This window comes from Aspergillus ibericus (assembly GCF_003184845.1).
Source record: "Aspergillus ibericus CBS 121593 unplaced genomic scaffold BO80scaffold_29, whole genome shotgun sequence".
Classification (NCBI taxonomy): Eukaryota; Fungi; Ascomycota; class Eurotiomycetes; order Eurotiales; family Aspergillaceae; genus Aspergillus; species Aspergillus ibericus.
This window is the reverse complement of record NW_020292127.1, coordinates 185,236-213,192: the sequence shown is the minus strand read 5'-3', so window position 1 is coordinate 213,192 and position 27,957 is coordinate 185,236. Positions and strand designations below refer to the sequence as shown.

The following is a 27,957-nucleotide window of genomic DNA, read 5'->3' as shown; positions in this document are numbered from 1 at the left end:
GAAAGGGGGAGGGTAGATCCTAAAATAAGCCGCCGACTAGTTGTTCCGGCCGAAGCTCGCCCGCAGGCGGTGAGCGTCCTTGGGCGCGTCTCCCCACCAGGTCAACTGAGGGGCAGCCCGGATGGATGAGCCAGCAGGTCGACGCGGTCTCTCCCCTACCTGTCGTCCCCATGTCACTCCCCAGTCAATCAGACGGTCAATTGGTCTCCGACCTTTATGCCTCCGGGGGAAAGGGATCCTTGCGATATGTCTTTCTGCATGGTAACCATGCCCCCACCCACCACCAGGAGACGAACATTGAGGGGAAGGTCACCCTGTTTAATGGCCAGGGAGAGATGTACGTAATTCTGTACCGTATACTCTGGGATCGCGACCGAGTAGCAGCGGAAGAACCATTCTAATCACTAGCAGAGTCTTCGAGGAGAACCCCGGTCGCCCCTCGGCCCGGTACCGCTTCGCTGATGGCAGCTGCGTGGCCGTGGATGATCAGCCATGCCCCTACCTGCCGGCCAGGAAATTCGTCGAGACGTTGCTGCGAAATGTCTCGGTCCCGGCCTTGCTTGTGGTCGAGGTTCCCAAGTAAGTGTCCCATGCCGCTGATTGGAATCACGCTAAGAAACAGGGACGAGGCGAAACTGTCATCCGAATCGGACGATTTCTTATATCTGTATGCATGCTTCATCACTGTCTTTTAATACCATTGTGGACACTAATCGAGACAGGTCCCTGCTAGTTCTGGGACGCAGCGACCTCGATCCCATCTCCACAGCAGATCGCACCTACCTGGAGGAGATGTCGCACAGCTTCGTCCAGAATTTTGTCACGGCCATGGCTCGCGAAAGCGACAGCTTTCTTCCAGGAGATGCACACAATCTGGCCCATGAGATAGCAGGCTGGATCATGACGACAGCAGCGGGGGAATCGAGCCTGCACGCCTTTCTGGACCTGTACGAAAAGCGCTATGTTCACAAGCCCCAACTGCCTCCGCGAGACATTCTCGAGTCGTGTCTGCTGCACATACTTAAGATGCCGTTTGAGCTAAACTCATCGATTCGCTACCGCTTGGTCTCGTGTTGAACGACTCTGAATTGTCCTAGGAGCATGCAGAAAGCCATTAGCACCCACCGATCGCTGACGATCAACCTATTGGACAGAGTAAGGGATCCAAAATGTACCTGTCTCTAGTATTGTTGACTGAGGGAGCCTCTAGAGATAAGCCTAATAGCCCAAATACAGTGCACCACTAGAGTATCACAAGTAGACGACACGGGGTGGCACCAGTCAGCTAATCAAGGCGATATCTCGGGTGCCCCTCCCGAGCGGGGTCCGATAAGCGCCATCGCCGTTCAGATCCAGCCTTTCAGTTAGTTGTAATCCATTCACACTACGCTTATACCAGTGGGCTGGGTGATGTTCATGAAGATGACAGCCCGTACAAGGATTTGGCCTCTCTGCCATGGAGTTGCATATGTCAAAGGTCAGGCTTCGGGCCGGCTAATGGCCAGCCCCTTGGAGTTGAGCTTTTGGGGAGGTGTCGACCCCCAGACCGGTCAAGTCATTGATCAGCACCACCCTTTGCGTGGTCAGTTTCTGCAGGATCGCATTCTGGCCATCCCCGGGGGTCGTGGCTCCTGCTCGGGAAGCGGGGTGATGCTGGAACTCCTGCTCAACAACAAAGGGCCCGGGGCGGTTCTCTTCGAGCGCCGCGAGGATATTCTCACGTTAGGGGTCATGATCGCGGAGGAGATCTTTAAAAAGGCAATTCCTGTCGTGGTGCTGAATCCTGGGGACTTTCCTCAGCTACTGAGGCTGGATGGCAAATTAATGTCTGTCGTTGGTGGTGACATCTTTCACTACGAGCTACCCGAGACCATCCAAAACAATAGCCATAGTGATCAGGCCATGACGTTCCCAAAGATACATCTCTCTGAAGTCGACAAAAAGCTTGTTCAAGGCGAATACGGCGAAGCTGCTCGCGTGGCGATGCGAATCGTTCTGCGGATGGCCGAATTGCTCGGGGCTCGCGACCTCATCCACGTCACCCAGGTCCACGTGGATGGCTGCATCTACACCGGGCCAGGATCTCTGCTCTTTGCAGAGCGACTCCGAGATCTGGGGGGCAAGGTGCGGGTACCGACATCTCTCAACTCCATCTCTGTCGATCAACGGCGGTGGCGCGCCCAAGGCGTGGATGCCGCCTTCGGTCAAGCAGCTGAGAAGCTGGCACGGGCTTACACGGATATGGGGGCGCGTCCGACCTTTACTTGCAGTCCGTACCAGCTGGACAGTGCTCCGAAGGTCGGTGATCAGGTTGCCTGGGCCGAGTCTAATGCTGTCGTCTATGCCAACAGTGTGCTGGGGGCGCGCACCATGAAATATCCCGACTTTCTGGACATTGCCATTGCTCTCACCGGCCGCGCCCCGAATGGAGGGCCGCATGTGGATCAGAATCGCCAAGCGTCGCTCATTGTTAGGATGCCTGAGGCTCAGGAGCTCGAAGATGTCGACGACTCGTTCTACCCCCTGCTCGGCTATCACGTTGGCACATTAGCCTCGAACCAGATACCGGTAATTGTGGGCCTGAAATTGCTTGCTCCGAGTAGGGATGATCTAAAAGCGTTTGGAGCAGCGTTTGCGACCGTGTCAAGTGCGCCGATGTTCCACATGGTTGGAGTGACCCCGGAGGCAAAGACGCTGGACGCTGTTATCCGCCCGGGATCGGATCCTCGATCGGTTGACGTGCGGATCAAAGACCTGATTCCGTGCTGGAACACGTTGAACAGTGCAGTCGGCTTGCAGTCAGTAGACTTGGTGTCTCTGGGCAACCCGCACTTTTCCTTGACTGAGATCCGCCGGCTTGCTGCCCTCTGCCGCGGGCGGACCAAACAGGACGATATCACGGTGGTAGTAACCTGTGGCCGAGCAACGTATGGCTTGGCCTGTCAGGCCGGGCTAGTTGAAGAACTGGAGATGTTTGGGGTTCAGTTCGTCACGGATACCTGCTGGTGCATGATCACAGAGCCGATCATTCCCCCGTCCACCCATGCAATCATGACCAATTCCGGGAAATATGCCCACTACGGCCCTGGACTGACGGGACGGAAGTTCTACTTTGGCAGTCTGGCTCAGTGTGTGGATGCTGCCTGTGGAGGGAGTCCTGCCGATCGTCCCCGATGGCTGTGATGCGGTCGGATATGGTCAGGCACTCGAGTTCAAGATCACCCTTCTTATTTTTGTATTTAGTATACCATGTCCCTGAGTGTGCAAATCGGGCATTGTAGAATGGGTACTTGAGTTAATCCCTGGTGCTCGGAAATTGTCTCCAGTCATGCCTCAGGCACAATAATTCAACCGGTTGAGGCATGTGTATCCGACAGCAATAGCCTAGCTCGAGAACTCCGCGCTCACGTCTGGTAGAGATATGTCGATAAAGACATCCTGATAGAGACAATGAAAAAAAATGAATAACCTCCATGGTGCATGGCCACCGGGCCGGGATGCTGTTTCCGGAGGGCGCCTGCAACCTGCCCCTCTTCTCCACACGCGCTACCCGTCCCCTCCCCTCCCCCTCCCCTCTTCTTCCAACCCATCGAGTCCATCAACCATCACAACTACCATGTCTCAACTATCCGACTACCGTCTTCTCAGCTTCGACGTCTACGGCACTCTCGTCGACTGGGAAGGGGGCATCCTCGCCGCCTTCCAACCAACCCTCAACAAAGCCACCACCCAGTTCACCCGCGAGCACCTCCTGACCATATACCACGAGCTCGAGCGCGATCAACAGGAAAAAACCCCCGAGATGCCGTACTCCCAGCTCCTCACCACGATCCATCCCCTCTGGGCCAAGCGTCTCAATCTACCCCCTCCCACGGAAGGAGAAAGTCTCGCCTTCGGCGACTCAATTGGCAAATGGCCCGCCTTCCCCGACACCGTCGACGCCCTGAAACGCCTCTCCCAGCACTACAAGCTCGTGGTCCTCTCCAACGTCGACCGGGCCTCATTCGCCAAAACCAACGCGGGCAGTCTCCAAGGATTCCCGTTTAATCTGATCATCACGGCCCAGGACGTGGGGTCGTATAAGCCGGATCTGCGCAACTTTGAGTACATGCTTAACACGGTCAAGGATAAGTTTGATGTCGATCCGGAGCAGGTGCTGCAGACGGCGCAGAGCCAGTTTCATGATCATCATCCGGCGCGGAGGGTGGGGTTGAAGTCCGTGTGGATTGAGAGACCCGGGGCGACGATGGGGAATTTGGCGGAGAGGGTTTATGATTGGCGGTTTGAGACGTTGGGGGGGATGGCGGATGCGGTGGAGGGGGTGAATTGATTATTATCCCATACTTATAATTAATGGCTGACGAGGGATGGAGAGATGTAACGAAGTCGTCACATATCTTTGAAATATACAAGACTACTCTGATGTTTAAATGTATTTGATGGCCCACAATTAGCAGAAGCCTTATAAAGTAATGAATTAAACCAGCCAAGAGTACTGCGCTGCATCGTATCCTCTTTATGTCCTTGACCAGACTCTGAAACCACAACCATACATAGCTATAAGACTACCCCAACAGTAAGCCATACATATGAACCAGGTTTCATTCCGATTTATTTTAAAGAATTGATTCCATTGCGACGCTATCTGTAAGCGGTGTCTTACAACTATCCAGAGCAATGGTCTGAACCCACCACAGAATCAACTCGGCACAAATATCCAGTGATCTCGAAGACTTGATAATGTTAATTGGCGATTCAGCACAAACTGAAATAAGAATATAGATTCAGAAGATATGTTGGATTTCTACCGTGTCTGCTCTGATACACGTGAATCACAGTGCCCCGCTCCGGGTGGGACATTCAGAAGTGGTCTCCGATAGGGCGTAGCCAGATGCCCCGAGGCACATGAGTCACCACATTGAACTAAATCCAGATACTCGTTCGGCCTATCTGTATGTTTCACTAATGTAGAGAGTGTGCACACCATGGCTGAAAGAAGCTCATTAGTGTAGCTTACATGTTGAGAAACGACGGTAGAGAAATAAACTCCAGTCCACCCCAAATCAAAGAAAAACAGAAAAACCAGTCCCTAGAGTTTTACTACTCTAGAGAACGAGTACGCGATTGTGGCGCAGAAACAAGATAAAGTGACTTCAAAGTTAATGCAGGGAGGGACCCTGCCTGCTCGGGATTCCATCCGAGATCCGCCCAGCCCAGCCCCGCTGCACCAACTCTTCCAAATACTCCTCACACCCACATCCTTCTTCCTCCCTACCCAACAACACAGTACACAGCAATCACTATCATCTGCTATCATCATGGACATCGCCCAATCCCTTACCACCACCCCCAACACCATAAAATGCATCGAAATGCACACCACCGGCGAACCCACCCGGATCATCTACGCCGGCTTCCCTCCACTCACCGGGCCAACCCTCCTCTCCCAACGCGCCCACGCCGAGAAGGAATACGACCACATCCGCAAACGCATCATGCTCGAGCCACGGGGACACTACGACATGTACGGGGCCATCCTGATTCAAAATACCGAGCTGGTCAGGTCAGGGGAAGCACATATCGGGGTGTTGTTCACTCATAACGGGGGCATATCGACGATGTGTGGCCATGCCACTATTTCTTTGGGGCGGTTTTTGGTGGATACGAGAGATGAGAATGTATTTCCGAAGAGGGGGGAATTGGTACTTGATGAGGAGAGTTTGACGGTGGGCGTAAGATTACATGCGCCGTGCGGGGTCGTGGATGTGACGGTTCCTGTTATGCAATCTGCGGATGGGATGAAATCGGATCCGGCGCGGAATGTAGCGTTTATTTCGACGCCGGCGTATGCAGCGGCGGTAGGGGTGAGGGTTTCAGTTCCGGAGGAGGTGCGGTGGGGGGAACTAGGGGGACGGAAGAGTATCACGGTGGATGTTAGCTACGGAGGGGCCTTTTTCGCGCTCGTGGATGTGAGGGAATTGGGGTTTAAAGAGGGATTGAAGAAGGTGGATCTGGAGAGGATGACGCAGGTGGTGGGGAAATTGAAGGGGTATTTGGAAACGCATCCCGATATTGTGCGTGCGTGTCAGCATCCGGAGGATGAGCGGTTATCGTTTTTATATTCCGTTATGGTGGTGGATTCGCAGGTTGGAGTTAACCCCGGTGGGGTGGATGGGGTCGAGACCGGGCTGTGTTTCTTCGCGGATGATGAGATTGATCGGTCGCCGACGGGGTCGTGTGTCACGGCGCGGATGGCGTTGGCGTATGCGAAGGGGGAGAGAGCGGTTGGACAGCGGTGGGCGTATCATTCGGTGGTGTCGAGTCATTTTCAGACGGGGGCGTTTGTGGGAGAGATTGTGGAGACGGGGTTGCGGATCGAGGGGGAGAATGGCCCGGCGAGGGATGCGGTGGTTGTGAGGGTGGAGGGGAGTGCCTACTATACCGGGGCGTCGAGCTTTGTGGTGGAGGAGGGAGATGTTACGGGTCATGCTGGGTTTACGATGAAGAGCGTGACGCAGTGATCAGAGGGCTCTGATATGTATTTGACTGGAAGTAATATAGAGTTGGCATAGCATCATATTGACTTGTTTAATATTATCTGGGGAAAACGCTGGATTATCCCGATTATCAAGTGTATTACTCCCTGTCAGTTACCACCCCTACAAATTTCAAGACAAGGATGCTATCTTTATTCCGAGCGGGTTGCAGGCACAACGAATAGCAATCCCGGGTGTCATCTATAACCATCTTATTGGTGCCCGGACTCCTCCGCACCTGGTGTCCCGACAGAATCACATGGCTGAAGGCTGTCACTTGTGTTCCGGGCTATTCACTGAACTGCCACCTTCTTTTGGATATTTCACTCAGATGACACCGTTACTTGAATAGTGGTGTTCATACTTCTCCACCTGGTGTGTATGGTCAGCAAGTAAAAAAAAAAAAAAAGAATTTATTGAGTATGTCTAGAAGGTGAAGCTGTTTTAGTTTTCTTTAATGATTTATTCAGAATCTGGAGTAGAACGCTTTTATTTCTTGAAAGTCGAATGAGAGGAGATTGAAGATATCTTAAAAGGGGTGTCACCCGAGAAATTCCGCGTTGGTAAACTCTCATGGTCTCGGTTGATCGAAGCGTGGGTCAGGATTTCTTAGGTGCACAAACAAGATTTCTGTGTGGAGAGGCAAGGGTCGCTTTCACACATCCATCCCCTTGATGTTTCTATACCCGTTCACTGCGGTCTCACGACAATTTTACAACTAGTGTCATGCAAACGTACATCCGCCCGATATTCACATTCGCTGGATTCCTCTTCCCCCGGATGAGAGAGGCAATCAGCGCCCTAGGCACTCTCACCCAAGCCGCGGATGCAGCAGTCGAGAACCGTGTCCTGGCCGAAAAGCGCGGCAATGAACAAAAGCCCGATATACTATCCGAAGCGTTCAAGGTATATCATGAGCAGGGAGAGAATCCGCATTATAATCTTGTGGATGTGAAGATGGAGGCTTTTGGCGCGTTGTATGATATACTTCCATCTGACATGTCAGCTACTGATGCATCTAGCTTCGGAGGGAGTGACACCACTGCGATCGCATTGTCTGCGACACTGCATAATATCATCAAGAACTCACACATCTACACCACCCTAGTGGAGGAGATCAATAACGCGACTGTGAACGATGAACTGAATATTCCTCGTCTCACTTATCATGAAGCGGTGAAACTTCCCTATCTCAACGACTGCATTAAAGAGGGAATGCGACTCCATCCCAGTGTGGGCTTGCCGCTTCCTCGCCAGGTGCCCAGGGAGGGGAGACAGGTCGGGGGCTACTGGATCCTGGGTGGTGTTCGTATTGGCATGAATCCTGCAGTGACTCAAGTAGATCCGTCTATCTTTGGGAAGGATGCGAGCACCTTTAATCCGGACCGGTGGCTTGGTCCTGGAGCAGATGAGTTGAACCAGTACATACTTCAGGTAGGTCGGCTGCGTGGTGATGGATTGAGGTTAAGTGTAGTAGTTTGGCGCAGGATCAAGAACATGCATGGGCAAGCATGTAAGTTTTCAGTATCAGCAGTTGACTACTACTAATCGTGAAGATTGCCCTCTGCGAGCTCTACAAGGTCATTCCCGAATTACTCCGATCCTTCCATCGGAAGCTGTCCGGTGAAGAACTGCAAAATACCTCATACTGGCTTTATAGCCTGGACAAGGTTAATCTGAAAGTTAAGCGTCGAAGATCGTCGATCCCTGCAGCCGTGGAATGCTAATAGAGCGATCTGGTAAAGCATGCTTGACAGAGCTGGGCACATGGAACAGTTGCCGGTCGGACATACTCGAAAGGTAAGGGTATGTATCAATTCACTGTTAATTAGTACCTTTATCACAATGAGATCAGAAATTGATCAGCTGAATGTCTCGCATGGACATCCATTTCTTTGAATGTCCAGAAATATCTGGCTTCCAATGTAAGCGAGATAATGATCCATAATTAGAACCCGAAGGACTGGCATACCTGAAGAATCGCCCAACAATCTGCCACACCCTAAGCAACCAGCATAGCAGCCGATAGTAACCGACCGAGCCCCCAACAAGCTTCCACGGGTCGCCTAGCCACCCACGCAAGCCAGCATAAGCTACAGAGTCAAAATATCTCACGTGTACAAACACCGACTCGAGTAAGCTCGAGTCCATGATTCCAGGAGTCCAAACAAAGCCAAAGACGAACCAATGGGCCCTGCGGAAGCGTGCAATGGAACCACATCGTGCAATGTCCTTGTCATGCTGGGGAAAGGCCCGCCGCATGCGGGAATCTCCACCAAACCCTAACTCTATCGCTCCCGCGGGGCCCCGATTTGCGGACTTGCCGGTGACGTTTGCGGAACAATCTTATGCAGAGGACGGGGGACATAAGCTTTGTGCTTTGCTTACACTGATTCACAATCACACGAGTGGTTGCGCCTGGCAATGATACATAAATTCCTCAGCACATGTTTATTGACACCATTAATGCCAGATACAATGCCCAGTATTCAGCTCGTATTCCTCACAATGCACCTGTTTTGACCTCGTAAGACACCACCCGTATTCGCCGCATCGTTTTCGGCAAGCTCACCCCAGCCAGGTATCATTGGCCCATCTACAATCGAGCGTTGGGTAGATGAACTCAATTGAATCCACCAGCTGTTCATCCAGTCATGTAGCTTCACTCCAGCCACCCAGCTTCGGATTCACCGGTCACAACCATGGATAGACACCGATGGAGGCCACGTCAGCCAATGTACGATCGTTTTGATCGATGGACAATGATCTCGTTTGGCCGATCGATCGGGTGGGCTCTACCCCACTACAGCTACACCCACGTCCTAGATCTCTGCATGGCTGGGTTTGAGTTGAGCTACCTCATCTTGACGTCTTGCATTTATTGCAGACATGCATCGAAGATCAGTTATAAAGAAGCACATACAATGGGATCCTGCTTAAATGTCCGTCACTATAATACTTCAATTATCAGAATCAGAATCAAGATTGATGATTAATCGAATGAACCATCTATTAGCAAGTTCCAATCAGACATACAAGCGTATTCCATATAATTTATAACTACACTAATTATCTAATCCTATTTTGGTCTGTTGACTCATCATGGCCACCTCCTTCCAACCTAATGTCCATTATACCTTCGGGTCCCCTCTCTCTCCCACCTCGCTCTTCGGTCCCCGTCGGGCATCCGACATCCTTGAACAGGAAAACTACACCAACAGTGTCTTTCAAGCGGGCACCTCTCGCCGCGGATCGAGAAAAGCCAGCGGCGGCACCTCCACCCTCGCGGACGTGGTCAACTCCCTGGCCCGCCGCAGCAGCGACGACATGATCACCTCGAAAATCACCGACGCCGACTATGCCAGTCTGCTAGAATGGATTCGCTCCGAGCGCATGCGCAAGCTGCCTCCTGAGGGCAGCAGCTACGATAAGGCCCTGGTCTGGGCTGCCTTGTTTGTAGAGCGATTGCATTCGTTTGACTCGGCCATTGAGCAATTCGCGGGTGACAGCCACATGGCTGCGCAGTTGGCATATGTTCATTGTGCCAGTTTGCTAGAGGTATGTCCCCTCCTACTGGAGAGGAACGATATTGACTTGTCTAGCTCGGCGAGCAAAATGCTCCCGCCCTTCAAGATCTCTTTGGCTTCTTCTACCGCTGCTCGATCGGCCTCGGCAACCTGCTGGACAGGGCAGAGCTGTTTACCGTATCGCAGAGCATCAAAGACCAGCTCATTCTGGCTTTGGCTGACCTGGTCACGCTGGTCGTGGGCGTTGCAGGGCACTTTCACCGGTCGTTGTTGACCTCGGAGTCCGTGTCCATTGACATTTGCAGCGAGTTTCCAGTTCCCATCGAGAGCTTCCGGGGTCGCTGCGAGCATGTCTCCGAGTTGATGTGGAGGCACCAGCTGACTCGCGAGGGCCTCAACGGGGACAAAGGTAGGCAGACTTTCTATCACGAAGACATCTGCTAACCGCTCAGTGACCGAGATCAAAACCATCAAAGACTGGCTTGAGCCCGAAGATCCTGTTCTCGCCAATATTACCGAAACCACCGCCCACTTTGCCCAGGAGCGCGAGGAATCTACCTGTCTCTGGGCCACGCAGTATCTGACGCGCTTCCTCAAAGGAAACCAGCAGATCCTATCCTTTGTCGGCAAGCCAGGCTCGGGAAAGTCCATATTGTCCACCGTCATCCACGATCATCTCCAGCACCCCATTGGAGGCGTGACCTACAAGTCCATCTTCGCCCCTATCAGTTAGTATTCCATGTCAGTACACTTCACACGCTAACAGCAGTAGATACTCGCATCCCCGCGAATACGACTCCCCGCGCCATCGCCAAGACCATCCTGTCGCAGCTGTTCAGCAAGCGCATCGGCAATGTGCGGCTGTATCAGATCCTCGCGGATGCATATTCCCGCAGCCAGGAGACCATCGAGGAAGAGGACTATGATGATGTTCTGTGGACCGCCCTGGGCAGCGCACTCAAGGTGACTCTCAATGGTGCGAAACAACTTGTCGTGGTGGTAGACGGAGTGGATGAGGCCAGCTGCGGCGAGGCTGTCTTGCTGAAGAGACTGCACGATGCGGCACAGAATGCGACCAATGTCAAGTTGATCGTATTCGGCTCCCACAAGCAGACTTCCAGCGTTTCTCAAACCACAGTCAACATCACCTCGGAGCTGGTTTTCGATGACATTGCCGCCGTCTCTCGGAAGATGCTGCAGCAGAGCCACGCCTTCGCCTCGATGTCCGAAGAAGACCAGGAGATCAACGTCACCCGGATCACCGAAGCCTCGCACGGCTCTTTCTTGTGGGCTAAGCTTGCTACCAAGCGGGTTCGGGAGGAGCATCTCTCCAATTCGGATGCACTGGCCAAGGCAATCGAGAGGACCGCAAAGGCTGGATACTCGATCACCGATTTGGTATCGCACGCACTGCATTCAAAGCTTGATGAGGATGGCAAGAAGATCATCACCTGGCTGGCCACGGCGGTTCGACCTCTCAGCCAGCCCGAGTTGACAGCGCTCCTTTCCATCGACCTCGACAAGTCGTCCATCACGGAGCGCGAGGTCGATCTTTCACACGTCCTCAAGCCAGTTGCCTCGTTGGTCTTCTTCCAAAATAACCTAGTGTTCCTTCGACACGCCCATATCCGCACCGCCATTCTGGACCTCTTTGCCAAAGAAAAGTTCGTCCCGGCCATCAAGAACAGAAACAGCGATTTGACGCAGCGACTCCTGCTTTATACCAAGCAAAGCGTTACTGAGAGTCATGATCCCTCTCTGACTCCGTTGGATGAGACTGTCGTCCAGACGCATCTGGACAAATATCCGCTGCTAGACTTTGCGCTTCGCTACTGGGTGAACCATGCCAAGATTGCCTTCGGCTGCACCACTGACCAGGAGATTGTCACGGCCAGCAAGGAGCTGCAGCCGGTTATCCCAACCTCCCTGATGGCGCCTCTCCTGGAAATGACCGTATGGGATGCCAAGTCAACGCCGGCCCTGAAGTCGCTACATGAAATCCAGACGCGGCTCTACCGCCAGGCCCTTACCACCAACCATCCCACTACTCTGCAGACTATACTCTGTCAAGCCCTCTTCTACCGACGTATCCATGAAAGCCTGCCTGCGCAGGTCAGCCGGATCTTCTACGATGCTGCCCAAATCAGTAAAGTGGTCCTTTCTGACCGACACCTCATCACTATGCAAATGACCAAGTATTTCTTGGAGATGACTGCGGACCAGACTTCCGAGTCCAAGACTGAGATCATGTCCAAGCGGATTGAGATGCTTGAGCTGCTAGTAGAATACTACAAGATTCACTACGGAGCAACTAGCACCATGGTCACCTCCACCCTGACGCAACTCTCGCAGCACTATCATTTGATCCAGGAAGAAGACAAGGCAAAGCAAATTACAACCCTGCTCCAGGGCACGACCACGGAAACTCATCACCACCGCAGCGGATCCCGGCAGATCGATGAATCCCTGTTGGTCCATCTCCGCGGCCGTCAAGACACCGAGGCCGGCACTGCCCTCGCCCTGGATGGCGTCGAAGCAGACGAGCTGATCACCGAGTCCGTCGACTTTGAGAGTCTCTTTTCCACGGCCGAGAAGGCGGTGGCTGCCAACCACACAAAAGAGGCTGAGAGCGCCTACGTGGAGCTCTGGCAGCAGGCGAGCAAGGAGTACCGTCTCAGCCGGTCGACCGAGTGGGAATTGAGAAACTTGCGAGCGGTGCTGACCTACTCCAAGTTCCTCAAGTCGCAGCGGCGCGAGAATGAGGCCGCCTCCATTCTGGAAGGCTTCTGGGAGGAGTACGAACAGAGCACCTCTACTTCCGAGGCCGTGATCGCCCACTTTCTCGACGTGGCCAAGGTGATGAAGTCCGTCGGGATGTCCGTGCTAGCACTCAATGTGTTCAAGCATTGCACCCAGCACAGTAGCCAGTCCAGCTCTACGTACAAGGAAGCCCAGCAGCACATCCAATCGACCTCGCGGGAGGTGATGCGCATGGCCTCGTCGTCCACCTCGGCGGTGACCGAGTCGACCCTCGTTGAGATGGTCTACAGCTCGTCCAGCACCGACCAGGTGTCTACCACCGCCACCAACAAGCTGGTGGAAATGTACCTGGCTCAGCACCGCTGGCAAGATGCCACCAAGACCTTGAAGCGGGTGCTACGTGGTATCTGGCCGGCATTATTTGCGCCGTCGTTGGACGATGTTGTTCTTCCGTCCACCCATGTGGAGTACGCCGTCGAGCTCGCCGAACGTCTCAGCAGCTGCTATCGTTCCCGACGCCATCATGTCAAGGAGGAAGACATCCGGGTTCGTTTGTACCGGGCTGTTCGGCGTGACCGGACAGCTGGTGACCAGATCCTGGAGCGAGTGACGACTAGTGTGCTGCGTCTATATGAACGCACCTCTCAAACCGACAAGGCCATTACCCTCCACCAGGACATTCTCAATGCCTACACCAAGCGCTTTGGCACGGAGCACCCAACCGTCCTCAAGGAGCTCTGGACTCTGGCTGAATTGACCCGTCCACGGCCCGTCGCCGTCGATTACTACCGTCAGATCGTGCACATCCTCAATAAGGACTCGGAAAAGTGCCACCCGGATGCATTCGAGCCCCTGCTCATCGTGGCCACCGAGCTTCTCAATCAAGCCCGGTACTCGGATGCCCTGAAGCCCTGCCGGGTGCTGTTCAACACCATGCAGAACCCGAAGATCAGCCAGAAGCTGCAGGATCAGGCTTTTGTGCAGACCATCTACGAGCGCTACGTGCATTGCCTGCGCATGGTCCACAGCGACGCGGCGTCCATCCATGACGTGACTGTCCAATACCGCAAATCGTGCATCAGTTTGTTTGGAGCCAGCGCGTCTGTCACCATCCAGGCGACCAAGGTCCTGGCCAACATCTGTCAAGAGTCCAAGCGCTATGAAGCCGAGGCCACTCAGTTGTACGAAGAGCTGCTGCGGACCAAGTCCACCGAAGTCGAGATCGACCACCAGGACATCCGCGCCACCCTGGACGCTATCTACGAGGAGCAGAACGCCCTGGTGACCTCGTCCAAGTTTGAATCAATGAGCAGCCAGGAAGCGCAGAACTGGGTGTCGATTCGCACCAAACGCCTGACCTCGATCCGATCCACCCAGGGTTGGGCCCACGAGCAGGCCCTCTCGCAAATGGAAGAGATCGTGTCCCTCTATTCCAAGCGGGGAGAAACCCATGCCGCTGCCTCGCTCCTGCAAGAAACCACCGCGCAGGTTCTCTCCACTGAAACCTCCTCGACGCGCTTGACGGCCGTCGCGAAGAGCATCGCGTCCAGCTACATCGCATCCGGCGAGATCGAGCGGGCCAAGAGCCTCAGCCACGAGATCTACCGGCAGGTAGTGGCCAAGGACTCCTCCAATGTCACCTCGTACGGCTTCGACGTGACTTCCAACCAGCGCCAGAGCCTGGCCTTCTTAGCCCAACTCGAGTACAGCCTCCGGTCCCGGGAAGACTCTACCGTCACCCTCAACGAGATCTACTCCACCCTGACCACCGAGTACCTGTACTTTGAGCAGTTCCGCACCGAGATGAGCTCCAAGACCAGCAGTCTGCAACAGGTTACCATCTCTGTGTCCCGCCTGCACGGATTCCTTGTCTCTCGGGGCCGCCATTCGGCTGCCAGCCGCGTAGTGGAGCAGTTCACCAGCTACTTCCTGGCCACCGAAGGCGCCAGCTTGAAGGTCAACAGTCACCAGGCCAAGGTCTTTACCGAAACCATCCTGGACTATTTCAGCACGCATCAATCGCATGATCTGATCCGCTCCGTCGCCATTGCCAGCTACAACCGCACCACGCAGCTTCTCGCCTCCAACAACTACCAGTCCGCCTGCGATCTCGCCCACACGGCATTCAAATACATCTGGGCGCACACGGGCTACTCCTCGCAAGCCACGCTGAAACTGGTCTTCAAACTCGGCCTTGTCATCGCCGGCCGCGACATCAAGGCCCGGCCCGCGGCCTCCACCCGCAAGGAGATGCTCCGCGTGTCCGCCAGCATCATGCGCGACACCCTCGACTACTTCAAGAAACACAACATCGACCTGGCCCAACTCGACCTCGTCAACCTGAACAGCCTCATCGGCGTCCTCGACGAGCAACACGACTACCACACGCTGGCCTGGGTGCTGACCTCCCTCTGGAACAGCCGCGACACCTACGAAGTCTCCCAACCGCAATACACCTACACGCTCGCCCTCGGCCGCATGCTGGTCATCACCCGGTACCTCATCGGCGACTACACAGCTGCAATCCGCCTCGCCGAAGACATCGTCTACAACTGCGCGCGCGTCCACGGCCCCCGCCACCCCAGCACCGTCGAAATGACCGTCCTCCTCTCCCAAATGTACACCAGCGTGGCCCAAGGCTACCAAAATCAGAAAGACCGTCGCGAACTCGCCTACCGATACTACAAGAAAGCGGCCTCTTTGCACGAAAACGCCCTCCGCTTCTTCATCGACCCAACCTCCGTCTCCTCCACCGAAATGGAATCCGGCACTCTCTCCAGCCTCTCCTCGCCCGCTACCAGTCCCGGCGAAGGCACCGAAGAATCCGGCAAGTACGTCCGTCAACATCTCCACCTGCTGAAACTCGCCGTGGAGCGCCTCGGCGATTGGCCGAAGGAATACTCCGAGTACGAGCGGCTGAACAGCGATCTGTTCCGGACTTTCTCGAATGATTTGAAAGGCGTCGAGGGGATCGAGAAATGGAATCTCAAACGATTTGGATCCGGCAAGGCCGAGGCCAGCGATGATCTCATCTCGTCGGCCAATCAGGGCGTGGGGTTTTATGAGCGGTTGGCGATTGCGGTGTGAGGGCATGGGTTGGGATGGAAAGAAAAGTGATTTCGTTTCGTTTGTGTATGAGTTTGTTATGTATGTTGCTGTGAATCGGTGGTGATCAGAATGGATTATACTATTACGACGGCCAACTGGGGGATTCTTTGCAGGTGCACGGATAGCTGTTGTAAGCGGACTGTATAATTCCGGAATTAAGGGTCATCCCTGACCTGCTGAGTTCTATACAGGGTATTCAGGATGGAAATTGCACCACCACTGCTCATTGCTATCTCTCATTGGTGCGGGGTCTGGATGTCATTAACAATGTTTCAGCCCATCCCTAGTGTGAAACCGTTGAAATCACTAGCTGCCGAGGTTGATACCGACTAGATATATCGACGGCTTCCTCCACTTCCACGGTATCATTTTGTTCATCATACATTCTTTACTCACGCCACTGGTGGCCGTCCTTCATTACATTCATTACATCCCCACTTATACATTCTCATAATCACCATGCACGTCCTCAGCACTCTCGCTATCCTCCCCGCTGCTCTCGGCGCCGTCCTCCCCGCCGCCCTGCAAAGCTCCACCAAAATCTCCAAGCGCGACTCCTGGGGAGGCAGCGTCTCTCTTGGCCCTACCACCTCCGACATCATCAACGCCGTCACCACCATCATCCCCGGCGAAGCCCCCTCCACCCAGAATGGCGAACTGTTCCTCTGGCCCGGCATGAGCAACGGCACCGGCGACCTCATCCAGACCACCCTCGAGAGCTGGCCCAGCAACGCCTGGTGCGGTGCTACCACGGGCCAGTGGTGCGTGCGCGCCAGTATCTTCGGCTCGTTCGGTCAGTTGGATGGCACCGGTTCCCCTGTCAGCGCCGACGACCACGTTCGTATCGAATACAACCTCGCTTCCGACGGCGAGACCTGGACTCAGAACGTCACCAATGCTCTGACCGGTGCCGCTCTGTCAAGCTACTCCTACGCCGCTGGCCCATACATGACCGGGTACGTTCCCCCCCCCCCCCCCCCCCCCCCCCCCCCCCCCCCCCCCCCCCCTCCTCCCTCCCTCCAGTGTCAACACCACTAACAAACCACAGCTACGGCACTGGCACCGAATGCGACAGCGACTGCACCGGCACAGTCGCCTCCCAGCTCTACATCAACACGACCATCACGCTGCGCGAAGCGGACACCAGTTTCGGCGACACCATTGCCACGGGTGCGGGCGCTACCTACACCGGTCTGACCTCCAGCGAGGGCGGCAAGGTGTGGAAGATTGCGACCATTAGTATCCCTGCCATGGGCTCGGAAACTGCCGTTGCGTCGTCGACTTCGGTGGCTAGTCATGCCACTCCTACTGCTGCGAGTGTTGTGGAGGAGACGGGGGCGGCTACCTCGGTTGCGGAGGTGGTTGTTCCGACTGCTGCTTCTGCTACTTCTGGATCTGGCGCCGCGCCGTCTGGAGGGATCAAGTCTGGGGCTGGGTCGAAGGGGCAGTCTGGGTTCGGTGAGTTCGGATCTTCGGGAGAGGAGGAGCCTTGCCCTGAGTGGTAACCTGTCAGAGATGCGAGCTGCTGGTGGCAGTGCTATAGTTCTTGAAATATACTTTATTATTTCCGGATTTCTATGAAGCGTGCAGCCCTATGACAGGGTAGATCGAGACAGTAATCTCCTTTTCAAGCAGGGACAGCCCATCAATCACTCCCCCGATGGAGCATCCATCACGGTAAACAATCGACCGGCTTGCTGCGATTAGGGCTCGGAGACGGTTCCGGTTCCGTTGGCACGCCATCCCCACTGCTCTCGTGCAGATCTGTCGGAAATAGATTGCTGGGCCGTGTGGCAGTTAATATGACCATGCTATTGGTTTAGGATGGATCGAGCAGATGAAGATGGAGATGACGGGATGAGCTGGGGATATTTTTAGCTCGGCTAGTGCTGTTCCACCATCTGCAATGAATTAGATAGGGTCACCCTTCCTCTCCTTTTCCACCGTCATCTAGGGATAGTTCCGGTGCATCCTGCCCAGTGATCCCTGATCCACCAGGAATCAATTTAGTACTCTATAGTGGGTGCCAACGGTCGAGATTAAGGGGTGGACTCGGTGGAGCCATATCGGTCGATATGCTTAATTAGCCCTAGTGGCACCCGCTCCACCGCGTCAATTCATCAGCTGTCTCGGACCATCTCCGCCAGACGCTCCTTCAGTGGGATCGACTCGTTAGTCTCTCCGACCGGCGCATTATCTGCACCGGCGAGGCAGCTTGATCACCGTTAAGAATGACGCGTGGTCCCGTCCCGCTGGCCCTATCACAACGGCCATGGCCGATCCTGCTGCATTTACATTCCGTGCCTGTGGACAATCAGTCTTGGCGGTTAGTCTGTGCGTTGGCTACTTGATTGTGTTTAACGCCGCCGTCTGCTGTCAACAATTTTACTTCTGCCTGGACCCTGCGGAGATGGATGGATCCCACGGACATCACCACCATGGCAATGGCACATTGGGCAACTCAACGAGCGCGAATCCCAAGCCCGCCTCGTCGATTAACTATGGGCCCGAGTTACTGGCCGCCGTGTGGACCATGAGCGCATTGTCCATCGTGGTGGTGGCGCTCCGCTCCGTCGGCAATGCCAAGTTTGGGAACTTTCAGATCAGTGATCTCGTCACCTTGTTCGCGTTGGTCAGTACATCACCTGGCTGCATGTGGTTGCTAACGCGCCCAGATCCTGCTCTTCATCGCTGCCGTCCTCTCGAATGTCGCGGTGGACTATGGATACGGACAGACTGGCAGCGCGCTGGAGCTACACCGCGAAATGAATTCGCTCAAGTACTCCACCATTAGCCAGGCTGTCATAACCCTAGCAGCCACCGCCGGTCGTCTCGCATTCATCATCTACCTCATCGAGCTGCTCGCCGCGCGCAAATTACACCGGATCATTCTCTGGGTGCTAGTACCATGCCAGATAATCGTCAACGTGATCAGCGTATTCCTGCTCTTCTTCCAATGCACGACGCACGTCAACAAGCTCTTCAACCCCAGTCAAAGCAACTCCTGCATGTCATTAGACGTGCAAATCGACTACGCCTACTTCCAAGGATGTATGTCCCCCTTTTCCCCCCCAGCATCAAAGTATATCCCTACTAACGTGACAGCATTCAACTCCGCCTGCGACCTCCTCCTCGCCGTCTTCCCCATATACATCTTCTGGCGCTTCAACTGGACCCTCAAAGTCAAGCTGGTCCTAGTCTCTCTCCTAAGCCTAGGCGTCGTGTACCTACCCCCCACCCATCTCACAACCCAATCTAACAGGAGCAGCGCAATGGCCGCCTCCCTCGTCAAAACCCTCGAATACCCCAGCATCGTGGCCTCCACGAACCCGCGCATCAACCGAGTCACCCTCCTCCGATGGATGTTCATCGAAGCAGGCGTGGTGCTCATCACCGCCTCAATCCCCTGTATCCGTCCGCTGATCGTGCACTTCATCAAGAAACTTACCCACCGGGCCCAAACCCAACACCAGAAAATGCCCAACCCAGAGACTACACAAACCACATCCCTAAACGTGAGTCAACTAACCCAAGATTGGAAATCACGATGGATCATGCCATACATGCAACAGCAAAACGGATCAGGGGATGATTTGGAACGACATATTCTGGCGAATATCACGACGCATATATTTGCGGGGGATCGGGAGTTTTTGGATAGGAATATACCCGGGATTGTGAGGAAGGTGGAGGTGGAGGTTACGGTGGTGGGGGATGAGATTCCGTTGAGGGAGGTGGGGGGGGATACCTAGGCTGTAACTATTTATTGTTGGAATGGAAATTTATTGATATTGATAATTTTCATAAAAAGAAATACCTGCTGATGTTGGGTTTCTTTGATATCGTGGGCTGGTGGGGTGTTTCGCCTTGGGGGTGGCTGGTCGTGCCTGATCTGGGCTGAAGGATGTGGTGCTTCGGGCATTATAATTAGGTAGGCCGGTGGCATCTATGTGCACTTCATGAGCTATGAAGTGAAATAAGGTGGAATGGGGATAATCCTTCGTTCATATGGTGGAAGGCTGGACCTGGTGGTTTGACGGCGTGTAAATACGATGCTGGATAGCTACCACAAATGGTATCATGACTCTGATGAGAGAATTCAGGAAAGATATGATGATCAGATGAATCACGCATACACCTCACTGAAGGCACTTGTCTAAGTCAGCCTAGTAAAGAAGGAAACAGATGTGCCGGCTGTTATTAGATTCAATGTATATTGGTAGTGGGAAATACATTAATCTATCTATGGCGGTTACTGCGGTAAAATTGGTGTGCACTAAGCAGGAATGCGAGATATAGATATCCACTTTAACCCGCTGAGATACAGTGATCCGAGACGAACTCAGGCGAGAAGAAAGTCGATCTGGCTTTGTCACTTGGCATATACTGGTCCAGAGCAGCAGTGCCACTCTATGAAGGGATGTGAATCGACCTCTCAGAGTTCAACATGGCTGAATCCCTGGCAATTGCGGTATATTGAGTTCGCCATTACCAGCCAGGTATAGGAACAGGGGTATTCACATGAAAGGATGAGGGGACGTCATCCGCGTTACTACTGTTAGCAGATACCTTCTACACTTGTCAATATCACCCAACACCGTGACCAGCATTGGATCTATCGAGTCGACAGTCTGGCGTGTGGTGACAGAATAAGAAACAGCTCAGCCTGGACGCGAAAACAAGGGCTCACGTCAACTAGATTTGGGCGCGATTAGGGATTGTTTCGTCGCGAGTTACGCGGCCATCCTACCAGTCAATTCAGATAGCAACATGCTGCAGATGAGGTGCATTAACAACAATTTCACAGTTCTCTGTCAGGCACATCCCTGCGCATAATGCGATAACTCACTATGGCTCCCTAGGTTATGCTGATGAACGGAGTGCAGAGAAAGCAGACCTTGCGATCGCAATTACGCTTTAGCCCGACACGGTAGAACAAGAAGGTTAATACTAGAAAACCGGGTGAAATCTGGGAAGGTATCAAATAGATAGAGCCCAGTTCCACACGAACCGTAGGAACCTTACCCCTCGGTCGATCGATCTGAGATGCTGTGTTGCCTCTTATGGGTAACTGCATTGCCTGAAACCAGCACTAATGCAGGTGTCTCGCCCTATCCCTGAACCGAATACATCAAATGTGACAACCCGACTTCCTGCCACGGATTTCACCATCCAGCTGTGTATGCTTGGAGGCCTCTAGGAAATTGATGATGGTGCTTGTGTTGGAGACATAAGGTCATTGTGAAAGAGAATATCATCGGTGAGCAAATAGTGATGGGTGGAGGAAGTCTCAATGTTTGAATGACAACTAATATGTTTTCTGTCGCTTGCTTATCTAGTTATCTCCCGCAAAGCAATTACGAAAGACAGGATCAGGTCCTTTCACTGTGGGGGACAAAATATTGTCAAGTCTGCGGATGTCAAGACACAGATGATAGATCGACAAAGAATAATGGCAAAACAGTCGTGACAGTCGGATTCTCCAAGCATTTAACCGCCCATCAATCCACTTCCTTCTTGGAGACCAACACCAGTACAATCGCTGAGTACCACTGCCATTCTGTCCTTTGCTTACGACTTTTCTTATCTTCCTTCTACTCTCTCTTCTCTTTAATCTTTTCGATCTTTTCTGTTGTCTTCTGTATCCAATTAGTTTTACTCTCGCTATTTACAGCCAGCAATTCCTTCACTACAAACCAATGTACGTCCCCAATCCCCCTCAATACAAAGCTAACTTGTCAGGGATAAACTCGTCATCCGAACCGAGCAAATCCTCGTCTGCAAAGGCTGCTTCATCATCATGGCCGACATCATCACCCATCTGATTCCCCCTGGTCCAGAAACCAACACCCGAATGCGTTGCTCATGCTGTGCCAGCGTAGCTGACGGAGGACGCCTAGTAAGTCCCCCTCTCCCATCCCAACCAACCATACCTAACCAATATCCACTAGATCGACATCAGCCTCCGCGACCTCATGCTCGAAGAATACGAAGCCACATTCACGCGCTAATTCACCTACCTCCCCAAATCACGCTCCTGGTACAGGAAAGAAGGTCCCGAGCTACTGCGAATCAAACGCCGCTCCTACGACTGCTTCAAGCGACACGCTCTCCACTGCGGGGAAGTCGAGAATCGGACCTGGGGTAGACTGGAGAGTTACCGCTGGAAACTCCGTCTGGATGATCGATCCCGGGATGAGGCGGTCAAGTATGTGAATGTGGCGCTGCAGAGACAATTGGATCGAGCGAGTCGCAAGGCGGTGAATTTCTCGGGCTCGTTCAGATATGAGATGGAGGCTCAGGTTCCGACTCCGACGCCGAAGAAGAGGAAGAGACGCTCAGTGCGTTCGACCGGGGAGAGCTCGAGGCCGAGCTCGGGGGCTCGGAAGGATAGGGCTAGGGTGCGATGAGTTTATTCGGGATATGTGGTATGGTGGATGGCGGGTAAATTAACTTGAGTATGTAGCGTAGGTAGAATATTGATTACTTAGATAGTCGCAGTTTACTTTCAAGGTCTACTGAGTAATTCGTTAGATATCATCAACATATGGTTATCTTAGCAGCTCGACAGTGCTTCCAGCGCCGAGCAGGGTTCCGAACAACCAATTCCGCAGCCAACAGAAACCGGACCTTTACCTCACTCAGTCTATTTAGCAATACTGGAATCTAGATGATGAAGTACTCTCTACTTCGACAGATCCTCTTGAACATGAATAAATCGTAAGTTGCCGAAATTGGAATTGTTGGATTGACTACCTACACTAGGGGCAGTCTGTCACATGATCTTTTCCTTGCATCCTCCTTGGCTTCCTATGTAACAGCAACCACTTATTACCTAAAATTATTACTTCTATCATATCCTTCATTCAGATCTGTCCGATCTTCAGTGGCAGAAAGCTGCCAAGGCACAGCGCATAACCATCTGCACCATGTCTTGGCATGACCCCGTCTCGGTTCCCTGCCGCCGACACGGAACCCTCATCCGCCGGACCCCCGCTCCGATGAACGAGATATAAACACCCCCAGGGTGACGATTCCCTAAATCTATTAACCGCCTCCCATTACCACATAATTCCTTTCCAATTCCATCAACTAACCCAATTGCCAACCCCCCAGATCACAACACCAACATGACCACCCCCGTCGCATCCAGACTAACCCGCGCCTCCCTCCGCACCGCCCTCCTCTCCCCGCGCCGCACCCTCACCACCCGCACAACAAGCTACACACTCAACACCGGGGCCAAAATCCCCGCCCTCGGCATGGGCACCTTCCAAGACCCCGACTCGCAAGAATCCACCGTCGCTCTAGGCCTCAAAAAAGGCATCCGGCTGATCGACACGGCGCGCGTCTACAACGTCGAACGCCAAGTCGGCCTAGGGATCAAGAAAAGCGGGATACCCCGGGAAGACATCTTCCTGGGCACGAAACTCTGGTGTAATAATTACCATCCGGATGACGTGGAGGGGGCAGTGGATGAGTCCCTGGCGGACTTGGGGACGGGGTATGTGGATTTACTGCTCATGCATTATCCGTGTACGTTTAAGCGCGGGGAGGAGCGGTTTCCGAGGGATGAGGAGGGGAGGATGGTTCATGGGGAGACGGATTTTGTGGATACGTGGAGGGCGATGGAGAGGGTGGTGGGGACGGGGAAGGTGAGGGCCATTGGGGTGTCGAATTTTAGTAAGGGGGAGGTGGAGAGGTTGATTAGGGAGAGTGGGACGGTGAGTGGATTCCTTCGTTTGGTTGGGGTATGAGGGTGGGCGAGCTGATATGATAGTAGGTTCCCGCGGTGCATCAAATGGAGGTGCATCCTTATCTCCAGCAAAAGGGGTTTAGTGAGTGGTTGAAGGAGAAAGGCATCCATGTTATTCAGTTCAGTCCGCTGGGCAACATGAATGACTTTTACCGCCAGACTGGATGGTCGAAGAAAATCGCCCATATGATGCGGGTGATTGATCAGCCGATTTTGAAGGAGATTGGGGAGAAGTACGGCAAGAGTCCGGTGCAGGTGGTGCTGGCATGGGGCATCAATAGTGGTCGTTCGGTCATCCCAAAGAGTGTGATCGAATGGCAGATTGAGGAGAATTTGGCGGCAGATTTCGAGTTGCAGCCGGAAGATATGGCGCGGATTGCGACGCTGGATGCAAAGGCACGGTTTAACGATCCCAGCTTGGATTATGAGTGGCGGTTGTATAGTGATTTGGAGGGGATTGATGGTACGGTGAGGGGGAGGACGCACTAGATGCTGTCAGATAAATATTAAATTAATTTGTCCTGATCAATCGATATGGGGCGAAGCTATTGACAAGTTCTGAAGCAGTTCGTACAGCCACAAGGTGTTTAATGTGTCCGGTTATTTCAGCCAAGTTGCCAATATTGAAAAAGGAAGATAAGGAAAGTAGTGTTTGTTAGTGGTTGAGTTGTGCCTCAAATGTTCCAACCAACTTTCTGCAGTGTGACATTCTACTCTAGCTGGGCGCATTTTAAGGTCAGAAATTCGAGGAATTGCTACACTCAAGGTAGCCACATACAGGCTGGACAAACATAGGCGAAAGAATATCCAATTACAGACACCACTATATGAAATTCCCAAGCACTGACTCCTGAGAGCACTGCTATATATTTCTGAATAGCTTAAGGCAATGTAAAACCCCCATCAACCACCAGATTCGACCCGGTCATATAACTAGACGCATCGGAAGCACAGAAAAGGTAAACCTGCAACATCTTAGCTAACATCATCTCTGAATGTACTCACACCTACCCCCTTGAGCTCATATGGCGACGCGAAGCGCTTAGCAGGAACCTGACTCAGCCACTTATCCTGCATCTCAGGCGAAGCATACTGCATCATCTGCGTCTGGACATAACCCGGCGAGACGCAGTTGACGCGGCAGAAGTCCACCCATTCCACTGCGAGCGACTTGCCTAGTTGCAGGACTCCAGCTTTGGAGGCATTGTACTATCATCATTTCATCAGTCTAATATTCTCAATGAGGGTAAAAGGGGCATGAAGGGGGGACAAACTGCAGCCTGTTTCTGAGGCGTATTCACCAGCGTAGCGCTAACCGAAGCCGTGAATACCACATTTCCGAAGCCCTGTTTCTTGAAGATTCTGGCAGCAGCTTGGGCTGTATAAAACGCTCCGTTGACATTGACATTCATAACCTCCTGGAATTGTTCAGGGGTGTAGTCCTCGCCTGCATGCTCCGAGCAGATTCCCGCATTGGCGACGATCACGTCCAGTTTTCCAAAGTCCTGGACAACGGCGTCAATTGCGGCGGAGATTTGGGTTGGGACGGTAACGTCGGCTTGATATGCGCGACATATGGTGTTGTATTTGGAAGAAAGTTCTTCTGCGGTTTTGGGAGCGGTGGTGGTTGTGCGGTATAGAATAGCAACCTGCGCAATCATTAAGGTTGGGCTTTTAGTGAATGCAGCATGCATACCTGAGCACCAGCTTCGGCGTAGGCAGTAGCTACGGTCAATCCAATGCCTCGTCCACCCCCTATTTTCGTTAGACATGTACTTTGAATCTGTACTTCCTACTTACCGGTTATTGCCACCATCTTGCCGGTGAGATCGAAGAGCTTTTGCACTGGGGCATCATTTGGTTTGAAGAGGACCATTGTGAAGATGGTTCAGGATATTGGCACTACTCATACATCGTGTCCACGCCTTTCGTCTGGGTGTATTTATATTGAGCCTGGTATGCTCATGGTCTAGGCCCATCGATCGTCGGACGGACAGGTCACGTGGGAATGTGGCCGCCGTGTCGGGGACAGGGTTCGTCTCGGGGACCCTAAGGAGGATAAAGAAGATAGGGAAAACACCAAACCAAACTCACGAGGATACGATAGATAGTAGAAAGGGATCACTGAACCAGCTTAAATTCCTCACCTGAGTCCGTCATTTTGGACAATGTCTTCAGTCCCCTCAATCCACAGAACCAACTGGACATGTCCGACGAACACGCAGATTATTACATCGGAGTGGATGTAGGTACCGGCAGTGCGCGTGCCTGTGTCATCGATAATCAAGGGAATATTGTCGGTCTTGCATCGCAGGACATTAAGACATGGCGACCACATCCGCAATACTATGAGCAATCGACCTCCAACATATGGAACAGTATCTGTATCGCCGTCAAGGACGCACTTCGACAATGCGATGTCCCGGCCTCCAATATCCGAGGACTTGCCTTCGATGCCACTTGCTCCCTAGCAGTATTCAGCAACGAATCCGATAATCCCATCTCAATCAGCAGCCCCGACTTTAGTACCGATCGGAATGTGATTCTGTGGTTGGATCATCGCGCAGTGGACGAGACAAAGACTATTAATGCAACCAACCACAATGTGCTCAAATATGTTGGAGGCGCCATGTCCGTGGAAATGGAGATGCCGAAAATCCTCTGGCTGAAGAACCATATGGAGCCGCGAATGTTTGAAGACTGCAAATTCTACGATCTCGCAGATGCGCTCACTCACATGGCCACCGGCAAAGAGACTCGAAGCTACTGTAGTGTTATTTGCAAGCAGGGCTATCTGGCAAATGCCACTGGTACCGGCTCCGAAGGATGGCAGTTGGACTTTCTGACTGCAGTTGGCCTTGAAGATCTCACTGCGGATGACTTTGTGCGACTTGGTGGTATTAATGGCCTGGTGAGTATCCCAGAGTTCTGAGTTATCAGTCATCACTGACAGCATCTAGAATGGTCATTATCTCAGCGCTGGCCAGTGTGTAGGCCCGTTGAGCGAAAAAGCTGCAGCTAGCTTAGGGCTCGTCCCCGGTATCGCAGTCGGGAGCGGAGTCATCGACGCGTATGCAGGCTGGATCGGCACCGTGGGAGCCAAGGTCGACTTGGACAATGACAACTCCGGTGACGAGCAGGAACGGGTCATCCATCGACTAGCAGTCGTCGCCGGTACCTCAACCTGTCATCTCGCCATGTCCAACGAGGAACTGTTTGTCCCTGGAGTTTGGGGGCCCTACCAGAATGTGCTATTCCCCGGTGCATATCTGGCCGAAGGAGGGCAATCCGCGACAGGCGAACTCATTCGACATGTCGTCGAAAGCCATCCAGCCTATTCGGCAGCTTTGGAAGCTGCAAAGGCTAAGGGTGTACATGTTTACGATTTCCTCAACAACCATCTTCGCGAACAAGCCAGACAGAAGCAGGTCTCCGTATCGATTCTCGCCAAGCACTTCTTTTTCTACGGCGACCTATGGGGCAATCGCTCCCCCATCGCAGACCCGCAAATGAGCGGCGCCATTATCGGGTTGAAAAGCGATGAGTCAATGAATAATCTCGCTCTCCATTATTATGGGGCGCTGGAGTTCATCGCCCTCCAAACGCGTCAGATCGTGGACACGATGAATGAACACGGTCACCAAATTTCAGTCATCTTCATGTCTGGGTCCCAGACACAAAACGATATCCTGGTTGACTTAATAGCCTCGGCGTGTAGCCTCCCGGTGGTCCTACCCCAGCATGTTCATGCTGCCGTGTGCCACGGTGCTGCGATGCTAGCAGCCATGGCCGCCAGTGGGAGTTCAGGATCATCTTCGAAAGATTTGTGGTCTATCATGGGCCAAATGAGCAAACCGGGTCGACGTGTAGATCCCACCACGGATGTGGATCAGCAACGGCTGCTTCAGGCCAAGTATGAGGTGTTTTTGGACATTTGTTTCCGGCAGCGTGAATATCGGGATTTGGTGGACAAGAGGCTTAGTGAGAGGTAGATAGGGGTGGCCATGAATAGTTAACCTCTAACCAGGACAAGATTTCCGTAATATCTTAACTACCGCGTCCTTGTTAGGATGGTTGATCCTGCTCCTCTTTGACGTCATCCTTTTCTTGAAGATAACGATGTATCTAGCACGCGACAATTGTTTGACGCTTTCTATAGCTTGACATCATCAACTCCACTCTTTCAAGGGGTTTGATTTGATAGTGGGAGATCAATAATATGGAGCCCCGTTTCGCGCCCCTGTCCCCGAGCCGAGCACCATGTAAAGCG

The 27,957-nt window shown here is 53.1% G+C and overlaps 10 protein-coding genes across 10 annotated transcripts; 9 read left to right on the top strand and 1 right to left on the bottom strand.

The window, feature by feature from the left end:
• Nucleotides 1-122: 122 nt before the first annotated feature.
• On the top strand, nucleotides 123-3,183 carry BO80DRAFT_503372 (DUF521-domain-containing protein; the record flags this gene model as incomplete). The annotated part of the gene is made up of 7 exons (XM_025724381.1): nucleotides 123-337; nucleotides 412-579; nucleotides 623-667; nucleotides 723-947; nucleotides 1,098-1,155; nucleotides 1,237-1,363; nucleotides 1,400-3,183. 7 exons carry the CDS (start codon nucleotides 126-128, stop codon nucleotides 3,181-3,183), a joined length of 2,619 nt encoding a protein of 872 aa, XP_025573651.1.
• Nucleotides 3,184-3,588: 405 nt separating this feature from the next.
• BO80DRAFT_410544 (putative haloalkanoic acid dehalogenase) lies at nucleotides 3,589-4,413 on the top strand. The gene has a single exon (XM_025717929.1). It carries the CDS (start codon nucleotides 3,617-3,619, stop codon nucleotides 4,328-4,330), a length of 714 nt encoding a protein of 237 aa, XP_025573650.1. The 5' UTR covers nucleotides 3,589-3,616; the 3' UTR covers nucleotides 4,331-4,413.
• Nucleotides 4,414-5,263: 850 nt separating this feature from the next.
• Nucleotides 5,264-6,521, top strand: BO80DRAFT_410539 (putative proline racemase; the record flags this gene model as incomplete). The annotated part of the gene is made up of 1 exon (XM_025717928.1): nucleotides 5,264-6,521. The coding sequence occupies exon 1, from the start codon at nucleotides 5,319-5,321 to the stop codon at nucleotides 6,519-6,521; it is 1,203 nt and encodes a 400-aa protein (XP_025573649.1). The 5' UTR covers nucleotides 5,264-5,318.
• A 726-nt stretch (nucleotides 6,522-7,247) lies between these two features.
• On the top strand, nucleotides 7,248-8,263 carry BO80DRAFT_359635 (cytochrome P450; the record flags this gene model as incomplete). The annotated part of the gene is made up of 4 exons (XM_025715935.1): nucleotides 7,248-7,513; nucleotides 7,559-7,970; nucleotides 8,014-8,049; nucleotides 8,093-8,263. Coding segments are annotated over 4 exons (885 nt in total), but the record flags the coding sequence as incomplete, so codon positions are not given.
• A 1,231-nt stretch (nucleotides 8,264-9,494) lies between these two features.
• BO80DRAFT_466242 (NACHT domain protein) lies at nucleotides 9,495-15,999 on the top strand. The gene is made up of 4 exons (XM_025722771.1): nucleotides 9,495-10,094; nucleotides 10,139-10,472; nucleotides 10,516-10,791; nucleotides 10,836-15,999. The coding sequence occupies exons 1-4, from the start codon at nucleotides 9,639-9,641 to the stop codon at nucleotides 15,908-15,910; spliced, it is 6,141 nt and encodes a 2,046-aa protein (XP_025573647.1). The 5' UTR covers nucleotides 9,495-9,638; the 3' UTR covers nucleotides 15,911-15,999.
• A 430-nt stretch (nucleotides 16,000-16,429) lies between these two features.
• BO80DRAFT_321762 (uncharacterized protein) lies at nucleotides 16,430-17,190 on the top strand (the record flags this gene model as incomplete). Its single annotated transcript, XM_025715137.1, has 2 exons — nucleotides 16,430-16,887; nucleotides 16,980-17,190. Coding segments are annotated over 2 exons (669 nt in total), but the record flags the coding sequence as incomplete, so codon positions are not given.
• A 1,151-nt stretch (nucleotides 17,191-18,341) lies between these two features.
• On the top strand, nucleotides 18,342-19,683 carry BO80DRAFT_478038 (uncharacterized protein; the record flags this gene model as incomplete). The annotated part of the gene is made up of 4 exons (XM_025723270.1): nucleotides 18,342-18,563; nucleotides 18,607-18,982; nucleotides 19,037-19,154; nucleotides 19,200-19,683. The coding sequence occupies 4 exons, from the start codon at nucleotides 18,342-18,344 to the stop codon at nucleotides 19,681-19,683; spliced, it is 1,200 nt and encodes a 399-aa protein (XP_025573645.1).
• A 3,315-nt stretch (nucleotides 19,684-22,998) lies between these two features.
• On the top strand, nucleotides 22,999-24,176 carry BO80DRAFT_410534 (aldo/keto reductase; the record flags this gene model as incomplete). Its single annotated transcript, XM_025717927.1, has 2 exons — nucleotides 22,999-23,655; nucleotides 23,715-24,176. The coding sequence occupies exons 1-2, from the start codon at nucleotides 23,062-23,064 to the stop codon at nucleotides 24,174-24,176; spliced, it is 1,056 nt and encodes a 351-aa protein (XP_025573644.1). The 5' UTR covers nucleotides 22,999-23,061.
• A 392-nt stretch (nucleotides 24,177-24,568) lies between these two features.
• BO80DRAFT_478037 (SDR family oxidoreductase) lies at nucleotides 24,569-25,563 on the bottom strand (the record flags this gene model as incomplete). The annotated part of the gene is made up of 5 exons (XM_025723269.1): nucleotides 24,569-24,652; nucleotides 24,699-24,896; nucleotides 24,962-25,336; nucleotides 25,384-25,442; nucleotides 25,488-25,563. The coding sequence occupies 5 exons, from the start codon at nucleotides 25,561-25,563 to the stop codon at nucleotides 24,569-24,571; spliced, it is 792 nt and encodes a 263-aa protein (XP_025573643.1).
• Nucleotides 25,564-25,878: 315 nt separating this feature from the next.
• BO80DRAFT_478035 (FGGY-family carbohydrate kinase) lies at nucleotides 25,879-27,679 on the top strand (the record flags this gene model as incomplete). Its single annotated transcript, XM_025723268.1, has 2 exons — nucleotides 25,879-26,598; nucleotides 26,648-27,679. Coding segments are annotated over 2 exons (1,752 nt in total), but the record flags the coding sequence as incomplete, so codon positions are not given.
• Between the last annotated feature and the right edge of the window lie 278 nt (nucleotides 27,680-27,957).

Coding starts and splice junctions, on each gene's coding strand:
- BO80DRAFT_410544 (XM_025717929.1), top strand. CDS start 3,617: ATGTCTCAACTATCCGACTACCGTCTTCTCAGCTTCGACGTCTACGGC.
- BO80DRAFT_466242 (XM_025722771.1), top strand. CDS start 9,639: ATGGCCACCTCCTTCCAACCTAATGTCCATTATACCTTCGGGTCCCCT. Junction 10,473..10,515: donor GGGCCTCAACGGGGACAAAG/GTAGGCAGACTT, acceptor CTAACCGCTCAG/TGACCGAGATCAAAACCATC. Junction 10,792..10,835: donor GTCCATCTTCGCCCCTATCA/GTTAGTATTCCA, acceptor TAACAGCAGTAG/ATACTCGCATCCCCGCGAAT.